Here is an 18929-nt window from a genome sequence, read left to right as displayed (position 1 = left end):
CTAGAAGTAAAGCAGTGAGCAGGAGAGTCACGGCACCATTTGAGAACAACACTTGATTTCTCTTTGACTCCAAGCGAGAAACAAGATCCTTTCGAGGTGTTAATACTGTGAGCCCCTCCACCGTAGGCTCAGGTTATATATGTGTGTGTGCAAATAAGCCATATATCACAAGGACGCCACAGTCTCCTGTGTTCCTAATAATAATAATAATAATAATAATAATAATAATAATAATAATTTATTACTTAAACCCCGCCCATCTGGCCGGGCTTCCCTAGCCACTCTGGGTGGCTCCCAACAGAATATTAAACACACAACAAAACAACTCACAGTCCTGTCTGTTAATATCGTCTCCTACAATGCCGAGTAAAAATGCTTCTGGTTTCTTAATAAAGAGAGCGTAGAGATTCAGGGAACAGGAAGCACTTCTAGACTGTAGCCTTATTAGACTTTACTGACTGGTGGGGTCTGTGTTGCTCCCGGGAGGAAGGAAGGAGGTCAAATGACACTGAGATTGATTCAAAGAAAGAGTTTATTCTGCTCTCCGGATAGCAGAAGGCACTTGCGTGGTCAGTTCATAGCAAGTCCAAAAAAATGAGAAATTTCATGCAGTATATATATCCTCCAGGCACCCTCTCCCCCCTTCCCCAGGAATCCAACCACGTCAGCTTATACACGTGAGTTGACATCCATGCCCATAAACAAATATTCCTGTTCCAGTACTCTTGACCATAAAAGGTTGTTCCTGTTCCTATACTCTTATCTTGAGGCAGGAGGTCACCAACTCTAAGAGCGCTCCTGGCGCCGTTCCCGGGCCTCTTGTCAGACCTGACAAGGTCTGTGCGTCTTTTGTGGTCAGGATGTAAGATAAGACCCAGACGTGCCATCCCTGCTCCACTGGGACTGGCAAGGTCATCCATTGCCGTCACGGACTGATAAAGGAGAAGGCTTTGAGCACTTGTTTATACAGCTGGCTTTCTGTTTATACATTGACTCAAGAGCTCAGGTTAATGCATTTTAGAAATGCTCCCTTGGAGGAGGAAAATGAGGATTTTGGGTCCCATTTCAGACTGATGGAACAGAAAACCCATTCCTTCCCCCTTCAAGACCGTCTTATAACGGAACCACACCAAAAGAAGTGTTCCTTTTCCAAGGGCTTTCCTGCTCCCTGATTTCCCACCCTGCCCTGCCTGTCCTCCCCACAGCTGCACTTCGGAGGGTGACCCCCTCTTTCTTTCTCCGTCAGGTCCTAACTAAGGAGCAGCAGCAACAGGCATCCAGCAACGATTTCAACTTTGACCACCCCGACGCCTTCGACTTCGACCTGATCATCTCCACCCTGAAGAAACTCAAGCAAGGCAAAAGCGTCAAGATTCCCATCTACGACTTCACTACCCACAGCCGCAAGAAAGAATGGGTGAGCCACGCCTCAGGTTGTCTTTTAAGGGTTATTATATACTGTATCTTTCGCTCTATAAGACACACCTGACCACAAGGTGCACCTAGTTTTAGAGGAGGAGAACAAGGGGAATAAAATTCTCCCTCTCTGCGCAGCGCCACTCCAGCAAACCGGGAGGAGAAATGGAAGGGGCTCCGTTTCTCCTCCCGCTTCGCTGAACACAGCGAAGGCACACAGGTGGCGCTGTGGGTTAAACCACAGAGCCTAGAACTTGCTGATCAGAAGGTCGGCGGTTCGAATCCCCGCGACGGGGTGAGCTCCCGTTGCTCGGTCCCTGCTCCTGCCAACCTAGCAGTTCGAAAGAATGTCAAAGTGCAAGTAGATAAATAGGTACCGCTCCAGCGGAAAGCTAAACGGCGTTTCCGTGCGCTGCTCTGGTTCGTCAGAAGCGGCTTAGTCATGCTGGCCACATGACCCGGAAGCTGTCTGCGGACAAACGCTGGCTCCCTAGGCCCATAGAGCGAGATGAGCGCCGCAACCCCAGAGTCGGACACGACTGGACCTAATGGTCAGGGGCACCTTTACCTTTACCTTTATATATACTGTATTTTTCGCCCTATAAGACGCACCCGACCTTAAGATGCACCTAGTTTTAGAGGAGGAGAACAAGAAAGAAAAAATGTTCTCCCTCTCTGCGCAGCGCATCTCCAGCGAAAACTGACGCTTTTGGGAGTCAGACAGCTCCCGGAACAGATTCAGTTTGAGAACCAAGGTACCATTGTACTCTAAACCACTACACCACACAGAATGACCCAGACCTGTAACAGAATGGATGAGTTTGGATCTTCTCCTATCATTATTCAGTGAATCTCGGGGGTGGAACAGAGATGTTACTTGCAGAACACAAAACTCCCCCTGATCCATAAGATTGGATCCTGCACCACAGTGTTATTTTTATACAGGGCATTTTAGTTGTTTAAATATGTTCCTTTGGCGTTACACATTTTTGTTTGTTTGATAGGATTTCTTACCTGGTAAGGTCCCGGGTTGGATTGCAGGAATAGAATCGCACAATAATAAAACAATTTTGCATTGCTGCAGACCACTTAAATATTGTTAAAATAGTAAGCGGTCTAGAAATACTTTAAATGAATAAATTGCATGTGCACTCACATGCATCTGTATATCTGTATGTCCACTCCCATCGTTCTGCCCGGACACTGAGGTCCAGCGCCAAGGGCCTTCAGGCGGTTCCCTCTGTACGGGAAGCCAAGTTACAGGGAACCAGGCAGAGGGGCTTCTCGGTGGTGGCACCCGCCCTGTGGAACGTCCTCCCACCAGATGTCAAAGAGAACATCAACTACCAGACTTTTAGAAGACATCTGAAGGCAGCCCTCTTTAGGGAAGCGTTTAATGTTTGACGGACTATTGCATTTTAATATTTTGTTGGAAGCCACCCAGAGTGGCTGGGGAAACCCAGCCAGATGGGCGGGGTATAAATAAATTATCATTATTATCATTATTATCATTAGGATGATGAGATGAGGGTGCTTGCAAACATTTGCGAGATGCTGTGCCCTTTTTATTAATAATAATAATAATAATAATAATAATAATAATAAATTTATTAATACACACACAAACATACTTGGGCACTTGGCAAAGGGGAAGTTCTGGTGGCTGGCAGGGATAGTGAGCTTATGGGGCCATCCTGGTGCTTTTGGACTCCCAATAAACAAATGAAATCAAAGTCTAGAGATGAACATAATATATTTCCTCAGCACTGGCATGCAAGAACTTAAACCGGTCGATATCCAGGTGCAATCTATGACTGATAGCCAACTGAGCATGCAATCATAGCTGTATAATCTTTTATGGTTTGACGCATACCGTACGGCCCGAATATAAGCCGCGCCCACAAATAAGCTGCACCTTTAAAATTCAAGGGGGGTGGGAAGAGAAAAAGACAATGTCCGAATATAAGCCCTTAAAATTCTTCAGGCACTCACACCTGTTCCATTTTACTGTATGTCTGTTTCAGCCGCAATATTGAGGAAGCCAATTTTTGTAATCTTTTACCTAACGATTATTACATTCTTGTCATTTTTGTGCCATACTTCCCAAATCACACCTTACCTTTTATTATTTCCCCAGTTGTTGCACCTTAACTTTTATCTTTGTTTTCTTAATTGTAAGTGTTACAGATAGGTAGCCGTGTTGGTCTGCCATAGTCAAAATAAAAAAGTTCCTTCCAGTAGCACCTTAAAGACCAACTAAGTTAACTAACTTAGTTGGTCTTTAAGGTGCTACTGGAAGGAACTTTTTTATTTTAATTGTAAGTGTTTACTCAAATCCTGCTAGTGAGTCCACTTCTTTGCAATATTTCTGTAAATACAACAGATTGCAAAATTAAAGTAGAGTAAAACAGGCAGGAGAAAAAAATATTTAAAGAACCAGAAGGGGGAGTTGAGGGAAGTCATGATGATTGTGTGGAATATAAAGTAAAATTCAATAAAAATTATTTTGAAAAAAGAAGAGAAAGCCCATTTTTGTAAGGTCGCGAATTTAAGCTGCACTTTTAGCTTTTCATGGTCGGAATTTGGAAAGAAAAGTGCGGCTTATATTCGGGCCAATACGGTAAAGTTAGATGTTCTTTACATTTGGAGCGCAGCACTTGTGATCTCGGCGTGTTTGGACAAGAACACCTTTGTTCGTGTGAGATAACACGCTGCTCTTTGCAAGGAAAAGTTGTAAAAGCCACAGAAGGTCATTCCGTTTTGATTGCATATTCTTTTGGCGGTCAGCCTGGAGTCATTTCTGATGAAGGTTCACATCCTTGCATACATCCGCTGCAAAAATATATATTACTATGTTCATATGTGCCTTGACTCCTCCACACTTTTCTCTGTACTTAGCGTCTGGCTGGGGGGAATCGCAGGTTCCAGGTTTGGTTTTGGGGCTGGCAAAGGTTGAGAGCCCACCAACATCTAGGGAAGCCACAGCCTCACCCCCAAGACCTGATCTCACCAAAGGCCACTTCCCTTTGACAGCTCTCCTAATACAGTGGTGCCCCGCAAGACGAATGCCTCGCAAGACGAAAAACTCGCTAGACGAAAGGGTTTTGCGGTTTTTGAGCTGCTTCGCAAGACAAAAACGTCTTGCGTTTTTTGCAAGTTTGTTTCCTTTTTCTTAACACCCTTAATACAGTTGCAACTTGACTTCGAGGAGCAACTCATAGAACGCGGTGTGGTAGCCTTTTTTGAGGTTTTTGGCGATTTTTGAAGCTTTTCCAAAACTTTTCCGACACCGTGCTTCGCAAGGCAAAAAATTCGCTAGACGAAAAAACTCGCGGAATGAATTAATTTCGTCTTGCGAGGCACCACTGTAATGATGATGGTGATGATAATTTCATTATTTATTTACTGGGTTGCCCCGGCCACACTGGGTGGCTTCCGACAGAATATAAAAACATAACAAAGCATCAATCATTAAAAACTTCCCTATACAGGGCTGCCTTCATAGGTTTTCTAAAATGCATATATACCGTATTTTTTGCTCCATAAGACACACTTTTTTCTTCCTAAAAAGTAAGGGGAAATGTCTGTGCGTCCTACGGAGCAAATGCGTGGTCCCTGGAGCCGAATTGCCCAGGGGCAAAAAGCAGATCATGCTCTCTTTTTTTGAAAGAGGGAAGTGGGTGTTGAAACAAAGCCGCTGATCGTTTGCCGATCGGGGAGAGAGATAAGGGACGCTAGAGATAAAGGAGGCTGCCTGGGAGGGGGGAGGTAAAGACAGCAAACTTGCAAAGGGGGGAAACAGGAATACTAAAGCAGTAAGGAGAGAAATTAGAAGAAAAGGAGGAGCAAAAAACTGCTCTAGCTAAGGAAAAGACACTAAGGCAAAGAAGAGGGAAGGGAGTGTTGAAAGCAAACAGCTGATCCGTGGGATCAGAAGAGAGATAAGGGATGCTAGTGGAGGCTGCCTGAGAAGGAGGAGGTAAAAGCCCATGGATCCTCAGGATTTTTGCATTGGGTCACCCCAAATTCACCTTCAGCTCACATAGCATGTCCATGGCTACAGCCTGCACCAAAAAAAAATCACGCACCCATTGTTTCGTTCAGAATATTTTTTTTTCTTGTTTCTTAAATCCAGGTGCATCTTATGGAGCAAAAAATACGGTAGTTTATCTGTTTGGCATCCGATGGGAATGCTCCCGCCCTCTTCCTTTCTCTCTCCTCCTTGCTTGCAAGCATTTTTACGCCTGTTTCAAATCCCATATTTCTTACGAGAGAACCTCTGCTCTCCCCTTGGAAGCTCCTTGTCCCCTCCTTCCCTTTCCCCTTCTCTTTGTATTCTGATTAGAAGTGGCTCCCAGGCGGCGGCTGCTTCTTGCGAGGGAGAAGAGGGCCGAGGTGGTAGGGAAGCCTCTGTTGGGCAACCACAGGCAGCGTGCCAGATGTGCACAGCTGGTGCATTTGAACCAGGCTTGCCCTCCTCTCTTAGCAAATCAGTCTCTTAAACTTAAGCCAAGAAAGAGAATTCTCTATAAAACTGAATATCAATATACATGTCAAGACCTACATTGGCTCCCAGTATGTTTCCGAGCACAATTCAAAGTGCTGGTGTTGACCTTTAAAGCCCTAAACGGCCTCGGCCCAGTATACCTGAAGGAGCGTCTCCACCCCCATCGTTCTACCCGGACACTGAGGTCCAGCGCCGAGGGCCTTCTGGTGGTTCCCTCATTGCGAGAAGCAAAGCTACAGGGAACCAGGCAGAGGGCCTTCTCGGTAGTGGCGCCCACCCTGTGGAACGCCCTCCCTTCAGATGTCAAAACGATAAACAACTACTTGACATTCAGAAGACATCTTAAGTTCAGGGAAGTTTTTAATGGATGATATTTTAGTGGTTTTGGGTTTCTATGGAAGCCACCCAGAGTGGCTGGGGAAACCCAGCCAGATGGGCGGGGTACAAATAAATTATTATTATTATTATTATTATTATTATTATTATTATTATTATTATTATTAGACCATTGAAGAAGCCCGGAAAACTATCTTGGGAGTGGGCTACCTGCAAGCCCCAGTAAAAGGGCCTCTTGATTACTTGGACTGAAAGGGCAAAACACCTGCACCCTGTCGTCTACAACTCCACTAACATCTCTCGGTATTGTGAACAACACCGAACTTACCTTTTGCTGGTACCTTCATGAACTTATCTAAAAGACTGAGTTAAGCATTTGAAAAATCTATTGAAACCAGACATTATAAGTTCATCTTAGGTTGGGTAGTTCGCAAGTCTCTGTGGCTTCGTTTAATGTTTTGTATTTTTCTCGGAAGGTTGATAAAGAATGTATAATTTATTATTCTGTGTATATTAATCGCCAATGTGTTGCCTGAGTCACACTACTCCTCTCCTTTCCAGCAAGCACTGGCGACCCACCTGAGGAGGACGTTTTTTTCTCCCTTTCAAAGCCACGTTTTGTTTCGTTTCGCTTGTTTATCCAGTCTTCATGGCGTGCCTTTCTCTTTCCAGAAAACACTCTATGGCGCCAATGTGATCATATTTGAAGGCATCATGGCGTTTGCAGACAAGGAACTCCTGAAGGTATGGCAAGATCCCTGGTGTTTCAGAAATGGCCCATTAACCCTGTTTTTTTAATTGATATTTTTATCTGCAAAGAAAGTGAAGGCCCTTGCCATTGCTCAGGTGCACCTCTTTTTTATTTATATATATAAGTCGTGTAAAAAAGGAGACAGAGGACTCCTTTTAGGGAAGGATCTGTTTCTACTTAAGGTAAAGGGACCCCTGACCATTAGGTCCAGTTGCGGATGACTCTGGGGTTGTGGCACTCATCTCGCTTTACTGGCCAAGGGAGCCAGCGTACAGTTTCCGGGTCATGTGGCCAGCATGACTAAGCCACTTCTGGCGAACCAGAGCAGCACACGGAAATGCCATTTACCTTCCTGCCGGAGTGGTACCTATTTATCTACTTGCACTTTTGTGCTTTCGAACTTCTAGGTTGGCAGGAGCAGGGACCGAGCAACGGGAGCTCACCCCGTCGCGGGGATTCGAACCACTGACCTTCTGATCAGCAAGTCCTAGGCTCTGTGGTTTAACCCACAGCGCCACCTGCGTCCCTTCTTAGAATGTCCCTGATTCCAATCGTTTCCAGATTTAAATGCCCACGTATCAGAGGGTGGGGAAGATTTCTCTCTGCCCGAGAACTCGAAAATCTGCTACTGCCGGTCCGAGTTGACAGAGTAGGGCTAGGTGGACGAATGGTTTGACCTGGGGCACAAAGTGTGTCTCCCCACAAAGAGTGACCACAGCTCCCTAAGGATTGTTGTTGTTGCTGCTGCTATTATTGTTGTTGTTATTATTATTATTATTATTATTATTATTATTATTATTACTTATTACTATTATTATTATTTCAGTTTATATACTGCCTCTTTATTCAAAGATCACAGGGTGGTGTCCAACATTAAAAACACAATTTACTACCACCAATAATAATAACAAACAATAAACCGATCACAGAAAAAAAATCATAATGTATCCTGGACGTTCCTTTAATGGTCTGTTTCACAGTCGGGCAATCTTGGGGCAACAGTGACCTCCAGTGGCCAGCTGGGGAATTGTCAGCAGAGAAGGATCTGCACTAGAGAGAGGGGAGTGGGTGGTTTGGGGCTGCTTCTCTTGCTTAAAAGACAAATCTGTGAATGGAGAAAGCCTTGGCACTTCCTGCCCGCAGCCCAAGCGCTCCAGGGTGGGCTCCACTTTTGCAAGCAAGTCTTCTCAGCTCCACTGTTTCCTTCTTTCTGGATGCAGCTGTTCCCTGCTGTTGAGTACCTGAAACTCTCATAGAATCATAGAGTTGGAAGAGACCACAAGGGCCATCGAGTCCAACCCCCTGCCAAGCAGGAAACACCATCAGAGCACTCCTGACATATGGTTGTCAAGCCTCTGCTTAAAGACCTCCAAAGTAGGAGACTCCACCACACTCCTTGGCAGCAAATTCCACTGTCAAACAGCTCTTACTGTCAGGAAGTTCTTCCTAATGTTTAGGTGGAATCTTCTTTCTTGTAGTTTGGATCCATTGCTCCGTGTCCGCTTCTCTGGAGGAGCAGAAAACAACCTTTCTCCCTCCTCTATGTGACATCCTTTTCTATATTTGAACATGGCTATCATATCACCCCTTAACCTCCTCTTCTCCAGGCTAAACATGCCCAGCTCCCTTAGCCGTTCCTCATAAGGCATCGTTTCCAGGCCTTTGACCATTTTGGTTGCCCTCCTCTGGACACGTTCCAGTTTGTCAGTGTCCTTGAACTGTGGTGCCCAGAACTGGACACAGTACTCCAGGTGAGGTCTGACCAGAGCAGAATACAGTGGCACTATTACTTCCCTTGATCTAGATGCTATACTCCTATTGATGCAGCCCAGAATTGCATTGGCTTTTTTAGCTGCCGCGTCACACTGTTGGCTCCCCTAACACTGCTCTCCTTTAAAACGTGGAGTTTGCAATGTTGTTAAGGCCGGCTTTGATGGATTCTGAGCATTATTCACTAACAGCTATTACGGAAATGACGGGGGGGGGGGCACATCTTTAAAGTTGTTACATTGATACAAATATTATGCCTGAAAGTATCCTTTCGACTTGACAGCTCAGAGAAGATACCTAGCTTTATAAATTCGTAGAAAATCCATACTTTAACCGACTCTCCTCATTCCAACGCCATTTTAACCCTTAAAGAAAGGTGAATTTGGGCTCCAGCTTCCTCCATGAACCAAGAAGCAGGAAGTCACTGTAGGCAGCAGGATCAGGGCATCCCGTCATAATTCCCCAAGCAACAAGAGACATCCACAGAGGCAGTTTAGCAAGTCAGGTGTTCTGGAAGCCCATCTCCAGACAAGTCCTGAAGGCAAGGATATGTAAAGAGTTTTATTGTTATTTCAGAGATGAGTACTTAATTATTATTTTTATAAGATATTTATTAAAGTTTCAGAAATAAAAAAGAAGTTACAATAGTAATGGTAAGAAAAAGAAAAAGAAAAAAAGAATAAAAAAAGAAAAAAGAGAGTACAAAATACGAAAAAAGTAAAAACAATTAAAAACAAATCAATCTTTCCATATCTTGTCTTTCATTCACTTGTTTCCCTGACCTCCTCACACCTCCCCTTTTTTGTATTCCAGTTCAGTAAGTTAATTCAGCAAATCCTTTCCCTCTTTGTTTTTATCTTAAACCTTTGTCTTAATATGTAATAACTGTATATTCTCGTCTGTTAACAGTCCATTTTTACATACTCCTTATAACATTGCTGCTAAAAACCCCTTAACTTCATTCCAACATCATTCTAACATTCATTAATTTTACAGTATTTCTGTAGATAGTCTTTAAATTTCTTCCAATCTTCTTCCACCGACTCTTCTCCCTGGTCTCGGATTCTGCCAGCAGAGATGAGTACTTAAGAGGTGCTGGGAAAGGTGTCTGATAAAGTGACCTAATGTTGAATTTGCGTAACGCTTGTGTAAAGGTAAAGGGACTCCTGACAATTAAGTCCAGTCGCGAATGACTCTGGGGTTGCGGTGCTCATCTTGCTTTACAGGCCAAGGGAGCCGGCGTTTGTCCGCTTCCGCAGACAGTTTTTCAAGGTCGTGTGGCCAGCATGACTAAGCCGCTTCTGGCGAACCAGAGCACGGAAACACCGTTTACCTTCCCGCTGGAGTGGTACCTATTTATCTACTTGCACTGTGTGCTTTTGAACTGCTAGGTTGGCAGGAGCAGGGATACAGTAATGCATCAAACATTAAAAGCTTCCCTAAACAGGGCTGCCTTCAGATGTCTTCTAAAAGTCTGGTAGTTGTTTATCTCTTTGACATCTGGTGGGAGGGCGTTCCACAGGGCGGGTGCCACTACCGAGAAGGCCCTCTGCCTGGTTCCCTGTAACCTCGCTTCTCGCAGGGAGGGAACCGCCAGAAGGCCCTCGGAGGTGGACCTCAGTGTCCAGGCAGAACGATGGAGGTGGAGACGCTCCTTCAGGTATGCCGTTTAGGACCTAATGAGTGATTCCCTGGGAACACATTGTATTCAGTAAGTGGAATATCTGCGAGTGCATCATCCCCTCTCCCTTCTTCCAGCTTCTAGACATGAAGATATTCGTCGACACAGACTCTGACATCCGCCTGGTCCGGCGCCTCCGCAGGGACATTGGCGAGCGCGGCAGGGACATTGAGGGCGTCATCAAGCAGTACAACAAGTTTGTCAAGCCGGCCTTTGACCAGTACATCCAGCCTACCATGCGGCTGGCGGACATTGTCGTCCCTCGGGGTAGGTGTCCCTTCTCTGGTCTCGCCTGGCGGGACAACAGCTTGTCCAGTGCTTAAATTCTGCATATTTTCTGCGCAGAATAAGGCTCTCCATGGTTGTGAGACATGATGGGTATAGTGAGCCTCGAGGCCCACACAAGTGTCAGGGGCTGGACTGAGGAGGAATGGCCCTTTTCTGAACCTTCCCAAGGGCAGGAGGGCAGTATTGATTTAGAACAGCAGTTTGCAGAAGGGCATAGTCCAGAGGGGGAAAGCTGGGAAGTACTGGGTGAGGAATAGCTAGAAGAGGAAACACCAGGAGAGAGACAGCTGGAAGGTTCAGTGTCCTTGGACAGCATTCCTGACGCCCCTTCGCCTAAGACTAGACGGGCTTGGAAAGTGATAGAACAGAAAGCGCAGCGGCAACAAACTCAGATTACCCAACGTAGGAGTGATGTAGATTAATGGGGGTGGAGGGGTGAACCTTAACTGGGAGCAACACCATTTCTAGAGAGAGATTCATTCCTTTGTCTCTTGCTGTGATTATTAAGGAAACTGAATATTAAGAAGGCTCCTTTTGTTTGATCTGCTTATTTACTGCAACCGGGGGAGGGATCCGATTCCTCGAAGCATGACTCCCCCCCCCCCACCAGGGAAGAAGGGGTGAGTGATGATCTACATCAGAAACAAGGGGGAGATATAATAATATTTATTATTATTCGTACTCTGCCCATCTGACTGGATTGCCCCAGTCACTCTGGGTAGCTTCCAGCATATACAGAGACATAATAATTCTAGAGTTTGAAGGGACCCTGAGGGTCATCTAGTCCAACCCCCTGCAGTGCAGGAATATTTCACCCAATGTGGGACTCAAACCCACAACCCTGAGATTAAGATGCTCTACCAGCTGGGCTCTCCCTGCCATGACATGTAGTCTGAAGCAGCTGGAAGGAACGCTGCCTTGGATAGTTGCCGTCTTTTTCTCAGCTGGTAGAGCAGGAGACACTTAATCTCAGGGTTGTGGGTTCGAGTTCCACATTGGTCAGGGGGTTGGACTAGATGACCCCCAGGGTCCCTTTCAACTCTACAATTCTGTGATTCTATAAATCCCAGTTGGTTGGAGCTGATGGGAGTTGTCATCCAAAACAGCCAGAGGGCCCCACGTTGGCAAACAGTGCTGTAAGCAAAGGACATTGCAATGTTAATTCGATTGCATACCGGTTGACTGTGTTCTGCTGCCCTCTAGTGGCTTTTCCGGATCATAGCTGTTAGGAAACAGGTATCCACAATTCTCTTTCTCTCTCTCTCTGCTCCGCTCCAGGCAGTGGGAACACCGTAGCCATCGATCTGATCGTGCAGCATGTCCACAGCCAGCTGGAAGAGGTAAGAACTGCCGTGGGACGGGGCAGGAGGAAGGGCTGAACTCTGGGTGTGCTGGTTGGGTAGGGGGATTCTTGCAACCCCCTCCTTTGCTTCCACATCTTCGGGCAAACAGAGCTGCCAGGGTGGGTTTTCCGGTGGGGTCTGCAAGGAGGCCCGGCTCCTTCCCAGAACGTGTCCCAAAGACCCTCAGATTCTGCTGAAAAGGATTCCAGATCAGACTCCATACTTGGCCCAGGCTTCCCAGTCATCTAGCAAAGAGGACAAGGGAACTCTCAAGGCCATCTTCTCCAGCTGGTCAAATTCCAGACATCTTCAGGCCATCTTGGGGAAGTCTGCCCTCATGCAAATTCTCCGGGCAGGACTGCAAATGTCATTTTCCATGTCTTTATCCCGCCCTTCCTCCGGCAAACTAAGGCAACCTATCAGGTTCTCTTCCACATTTTCCTACACAACTTGAGCATTTGATCCTTTCCACCTGTGAGGTGGGCCACGGGCGCCCGATCGCCCAGAGAGCTCTGCGGCTTTGCAGGCAGCCAAATGCTAACCGGCTCAAGTCCTAATCCAGTGTACTCTCCCTGGCTTCCTCCAGCCTTGCCCCTTCCAGATGTTGATGCGCTACAACAACCCATAAACCCCCCAGCCATTGGCCACACGGGCTGAGGCAGGTGGCCGTTGGAATCCAACAACATCTGTCGGCATCGTTAGACTGGGGCAAGGCTGGGGCAACCAAAGCCAGGGCCGTCTTAAGCATATGCGGCGCCAGGGTGCAAAAATCTGCCCGGTGTGCCCCCCCCCCCAGGTTGCCCAGACTTATTGACCTTTTTTTAGGGGGAGAACCCCAAAGTTGTTGACTTTTTTTTAGAGAGCTGACACCACACTTATCTCTGCTCATCAAAAGAAAACAGGGAACATAAAGAGCCCAGTGCAACAAACCAACCCGAGGTGTCAGCGTATTATTATTATTAATAATAATAATATTTATTTATACCCCACCCATCTGGCTGGGCTTCCCCAGCCACTCTGGGCGGCTTCCAACAAAACCCTAAAATACAATAACCTATTAAACATTAAAAGCTTCCCTAAACAGGGCTGCCTTCAGATGTCTTCTAAAAGTTTGATAGTTATTTTTCTCTTTGACATCTGGTGGGAGGGCGTTCCACAGGGCGGGTGCCACTACCGAGAAGGCCCTCTGCCTGGTTCCCTGTAAATTGGCTTCTTGCAGCTAGGGAACCGCCAGAAGGCCCTCGGCACTGGACCTCAGAACGATGGTGGTGGAGACGCTCCTTCAAGTATACTGGACCGAGGCCATTTAGGGCTTTAAAGTTCAGCACCAACACTTTGAATTGTGCTCGGAAACGTACTGGGAGCCAGCGTAGGTCTTTCAAGATTGGTGTTATATGGTCTCGGCGGCCACTCCCAGTCACCAGTCTAGCTGCCGCATTCTGGATTAGTTGCAGTTTCCGAGTCACCTTCAAAGGTAGCCCCACGTAGAGCGCATTGCAGTAGTCCAAGTGAGAGACACCTAGAGCATGCACTGCACCAATCCCAGGTACGCAGGAGGGTGGAGCCGGCCGGCCGCCTCAGCGACTCGCTAGCTCGCTCACCCCCAAACTCACATCACAGAGCCGTCCGCAGTAGAAGAGCCCTCCGCGGCGCTCCAACCAATGGCCGGGCTCTTCCCCGGACTCCAACTCTCAGGGCCCGGACTCTCAGTCTGGCGCCCCTGAGAGCCTGGGACCCAGGTGCCCCACACCCCTGCCGCCAATGGTTAAGACGGCCCTGAACAAAGCAGAAGGGTGGCATTATTATTGTTACTACTCTAACCACTATGCGGCACTGCCCAACACAACTGAGGCAGAGTGTGACCGCATAGTATTTGATTGGGCAGCAGTTCTGAGCTCACATCAAACTGCTTCTTGGCACTGGATCAGATTCTACGATCCTGTGGTGAGGATCAGCCCCACATCAACTAACTGTGTAGAACAGACCCAACTGCAGAGAGCGGCCCTCTAGATACTAGTGGACTCCAACTCCCATCATTCCTTGTCAACCTGGCCAGTGTTCAGCGCTGATGGGATTTGTAGCCTGGGGGGGGGGGAAATCTGGAAAGCCACCAGTTCTCTGTCCTTGCAATAAATAATACGGGAAGCCACTGCAGCTGAATTTGAGAAGTACTGGTCTAATTGGGAAATCCCAGGAAAGGGGGAATTTGCTCCCACTCCACTCCGACCCTTCTGAGAAGTGGGGTGGGGAGTTTTTTGTAGTGGGGGGGAGCTGCCCCACCCCCTCCATTTAGGGACCATCAAAAAGGATCAGTAATCTAGAAGACAACCAAGGAGGAACCGAAGAGCCTCTGCCCAACTCTTGAGTTGCATATATAGGCAGCAAGTTAATTTTTGTCCTGTCTGAGAAGGTTCTTGGGACCTGCCCCCGAATGACTGGGGGGGGAGGAGGGGGGGGCGAAAGGCGCCAAAGGTGGGGGCAGGTCTCCGGAACTCACTTGCAAACTAACCGCATGAAATCCTCTGTTGCCCACCGGGTTGTCAGTTTGGGTACTTGGATGTCTTTATTCCAACCGCCCGTCCCCGTTTTCTGTGTTATTTCTTAAAAAGCTGTTTGCTTGCCCAGCTTCTTTGCTCAGTTTGCAGCTCTCACAGGGTGGGGAAAAGATTTCAACTCATGGGGGGGGGGAGAAGGGGGCGGTTTGCAAGAAATCTGCAACTTGGGGCTGCTCAGTATATGGAGCAAACAATGGACAAAAAATCTTGTAGTCAAATTTCTGAAAGGTGCTCTCATTTGATTGCACCGCACTTTTTAAAAATCGTAATTTTTAATTCAAGGACTAAACCATACTAGCAGGGGGGATATGACGAAACCATTTGTCTCCCTGCCCAGGAAGGCATAGCTTCTATACTAAAACGCCTGTGGCCCTCAACTGCACCCCCTAAAATAGCTCCCCCCCAGCATGGGGCCTTCCAGATGTTTTTGAACTACAACTCCCAGGGCACGCAACAGCCAGGGATGATGGGAGTTATAGTTCAAAATATCTAGAGGCCAACAGCTTCAGGAAGGCTGCTCAAAAACCACTCGCTTTTCTTCCTCAGAGATAATATTTATGCAAACGTCTTGTGTGTGAAGCGCAATTTCGTACCTGCTGCCGGCTGGTGGAAACACCACAGATCAGTTTAAAGGAAAACACCAGGAAACCAGTTTAAACAATGGCAGGAATTTGAACAAAGAGCATGAAAGAACCAGGAAGAGCACGCTTAAAACCTTCAGTGCTGAATTTCAAAGAGCTGAAGTGAAATAAATCTTTCTGTTCTGCCTGCCTGAGAGTCACCAGGGATGGGGCCAGAGCAGTACCCCCAGGGAGGAAACCCCATAACCTGGGGGGCTGCCACAGAACTTAGGCAGATCTGATGGATTCTGAAGCTGAACGGCAGGGTGACATTTCCAGTGGCTTCAGCTGACTCAAGATGTCTTTATTTGGTCATTGGCCCATGGGCTTGCGCACCATGTGGGTGTTCAGAGCGAGAATTCAACGGGTCCCTGTAACATGCGCCATTCAGACTGCGCGCGCGCACACACACACCCCAATCTCTCCCTCCTCACAGTTATTTTTAAATGCTAATTTTAAATTCTAGGGCTAAATCATACCAGACAATTCTGAAGCTGCCCTTACCAGTTTGGGGTTCAGGCGTATTTCCCCCCTTCTGTTTTCTCCCCACCACACACACTTTTTTAACCCTTTCAGTCTCGAAGAGACACCGTAAGAAAAATTAGATTTGAGCGAAATCCTAAATCCAATTAAATATGTACGCTACAGGGGGTTTTTTTGGGGGGGTGAACCTGCCAGACATGGCGGTATTTGGGAAACATAGTCGCACGGTTAGTTGTGGCCACTTTGCAAAGCGGCCTCCCTGCCCCCCCAAGAGAGCTGCCCCCTGAGCAAAGCTGAAATCGCAGCGGGTGCTTTTTAGAAATAATAATGATAATAATAAAGATGCTAACTGCTCCAAGTGCTGTGAATCCCGGGAAAACGTGTCTCCCTGTGTTTTTGTTTCCCTTTTTGCCTCTTAATGCCCTGCTGGTGTTTCCACTGTTTTAATACGGGGTTTGCTCGCTGTTCTTTGTGTTGCCGCGGCAGAGGGAACTCAGCGTCAGGTAAGGGCTCCTCCTAACTGTCTCCCTCTCTGTGTGTCCTCCTTTTACTGTCTGCAAGGACAAAAATGCATCTTAATAACCGGTGCTGCTAAGCCGACTGTTTGCTGAGGCTGTGTGTTTGTGTGTGTGTGTGTGTGTGTGTGCGTGCATATTTGTGTGCTTAAACATTCAAATTCCTGCAGAATCCTCACCGGATACATGCACAGAGATCTGATGGTCAGGGGGCAAGGGCCATCACTTATCTGCGTTATTACAGAATCACAGAGTTGGGAGGAAACCTGAGGCTCATCTAGACCAACCCCGCCCCCCGCCTCCCCCCCAGCAGTGCAGGGATATGCAGCCATCCCTTACAGGAATCGCTGCCCCCTGTCCCTGCACGACAAGCCCTCAGGTTCTGTGTTGAAGTGCTCTTGCGGTCCATTTGGTGAGGACGGTTGGTCCTGTGATAAGAATTTTAAGGTTCCCGCCTGGCTTGACCCAGCCAACCTCCCAAAACAGGAAGGAGCCTTTTCAGGGGAGTATCGGGGAGCGCAGGTAATAATAATAATAATAATAATAATAATAATAATAATAATGGTTTATTATCTATACCCCGCCCATCTGACTGGGTTTCCCCAGCCACTCTGAGCGGTTCCCAACAGAATAAACATGATAAAAGATCAAACATTAGAAACTTCCCTGAACAGGGCTGCCTTCAGATGTCTTCTAAAAGTCAGGTGGTTGTTTATTGCCTTGACATCTGATTGGAGGGCATTCCACAGGGCGGGTGCCACTACCGAGAAGGCCCTCTGCCTGGTTATATAATCATAATCATAATCATAATCATAATCATAATCATAATCATAATCATAATCATAATCATTTATTATTTATACCCCACCCATCTGGCTGAGTTTTCCCAGCCACTCTGGGCGGCTCCCAATCGAGTGTTAAAAACAATACAGCATTAAATATTAAAAACTTCCCTAAACAGGGCTGCCTTCAGATGTCTTTTATAGATAAGATAGCTGCTTATTTCCTTCACATCTGCCGGGAGGGCGTTCCACAGGGCAGGTGCCACTACTGAGAAGGCCCTCTGCCTGTTTTCCTGAAACCTTACTTCTCGCAGGGAGGGAACCGCGAGAAGGCCTTCGGAGCTGGACCTCTGTGTCTGGGCTGAACAATAAGGTTGGAGATGCTCCTTCAGGTATACAGGACCGAGGCCGTTTGGCGCTTTAAAGGTCAGCACAACACTTTGAGTTGTGCCCAGAAACGTAATGGGAGCCAATGTAGGTCTTCCAGGACCAATGTTATGTGGTCTTGGCAGCCGCTCCCAGTCACCAGTCTAGCTGCTGCATTCTGGATTAGTTCAGTTTCCGGGTCACCTTCAAAGATAGCCCCACGGAGAGCGCATTGCAGTAGTCCAAGTTTGGGGCTTCAGCTTGCTACCATGAACATGGGAAGCTGTACTGAGTCAAACCAATTGTCCTTCTAATTTAGCACTGCCTATGCCAGCTAGCAAGGGACGTGGGTGGCGCTTTGGGTTAAACCACAGAGCCTAGGACTTGCCAATCAGAAGGTTGGCGGTTCGAATCCCTGCAACAGGGTGAGCTCCCATTGCTCGGCCCCTGCTCCTGCCAACTTAGCAGTTCAAAAGCACGGCAGAGTGCAAGTAGATAAATAGGTACCGCTCTGGCGGGAAGGTAAACGGCGTTTCCATGCGCTGCTCTGCTTCGCCAGAAGCAGCTTAGTCATGCTGGCCACATGACCCAGAAGCTGTACGCCGGCTCCCTCGGCCAGTAAAGCGAGATGAGCACCGCAACCCCAGAGTCATCCACGACTGGACCTAACTGTCAGGGGTCCCTTTACCTTTACCTTATTATAGATTGATAATTCATTGTTGTGGCTGATAAGTGTTCAATTATTATTTGCTGATGTTTAATGTTTACCTTTACCTATGCCAGCTAGCAACAACCCTCGAGGGTTTCAGTCAGGGGTCTTTCTCAGCCCCCCATGGAGACATGGCTGGGGTGGTATTTGGGACCTTCCCTTGAGCCATGCCCCCTGCGCCCTGCCTGACAACCCTCCCCTCTTTCGGCCCCCCCTCATATCCCCCAGTCTCTCCGCAAACCTGAGCCTGCAGCCACCCATGGGCCATTTGATGCTGTTTGGTAAAGATAAAGGGACCCCTGACCATTAGGTCCAGTCGTGGCCGACTCTGAGGTTGTGGCGCTCATATTGCTTTATTGGCCGAGGGAGCTTCCAGGTCATGTGGCCAGCATGACTAAGCCGCTTCTGGCGAACCAGAGCAGCGCACGGAAACGCCGTTTACCTTCCCGCCGGTACCTATTTATCTACTTGCACTTTGAGGTGCTTTCGAACTGCTAGGTTGGCAGGAGCAGGGACCGAGCAACGGGAGCTCACCCCGTCAAGGGGATTCGAACTGCCAACCTTCTGATCAGCAAGCCCTAGGCTCTGTGGTTTAACCCACAGCGCCACCTGCGTCCCTGTTTATGCTGTTCGAGTTACCAGCTAATTGGGGAGGTCCAGAACATCTCCGTTCCCGACAAAGAATAGAATTGCTGGGAGGGAGCAGTTAGAAAGTGTTTAAATAATTGGAGCCCAGCCGAATAGAAGATACAACTTCTCTTTCTGCTTTCTCCACACACACACACACACACACACACACACATTTTT

The 18929-nt window shown here is 47.5% G+C and overlaps 1 protein-coding gene across 5 annotated transcripts in view; it reads left to right on the top strand.

The window, feature by feature from the left end:
* UCKL1 (uridine-cytidine kinase 1 like 1) overlaps positions 1-18929 on the top strand; it is a 76972-nt gene that overhangs the window by 41220 nt on the left and 16823 nt on the right. For 3 of the 5 annotated variants that reach the window (XM_083507484.1, XM_083507482.1, XM_083507485.1), the window contains exons 4-7: positions 1247-1417; positions 6932-7003; positions 10539-10728; positions 12028-12089. In XM_083507484.1, the coding sequence (XP_083363610.1) occupies positions 1247-1417; positions 6932-7003; positions 10539-10728; positions 12028-12089 (495 nt within the window). Of the gene's footprint in view, positions 1-1246; positions 1418-6931; positions 7004-10538; positions 10729-12027; positions 12090-16236; positions 16254-18929 lie in introns of all 5 variants that reach the window. The other 2 variants (XM_083507483.1, XM_083507486.1) reach the window with 1 other exon arrangement.

This window comes from Podarcis liolepis, assembly GCF_965112155.1.
Source record: "Podarcis liolepis genome assembly, chromosome: 6".
NCBI lineage: Eukaryota > Metazoa > Chordata > Lepidosauria > Squamata > Lacertidae > Podarcis > Podarcis liolepis.
Note: the sequence above shows the minus strand (reverse complement) of the source record. Positions and strands in the feature narration are given on the sequence as shown.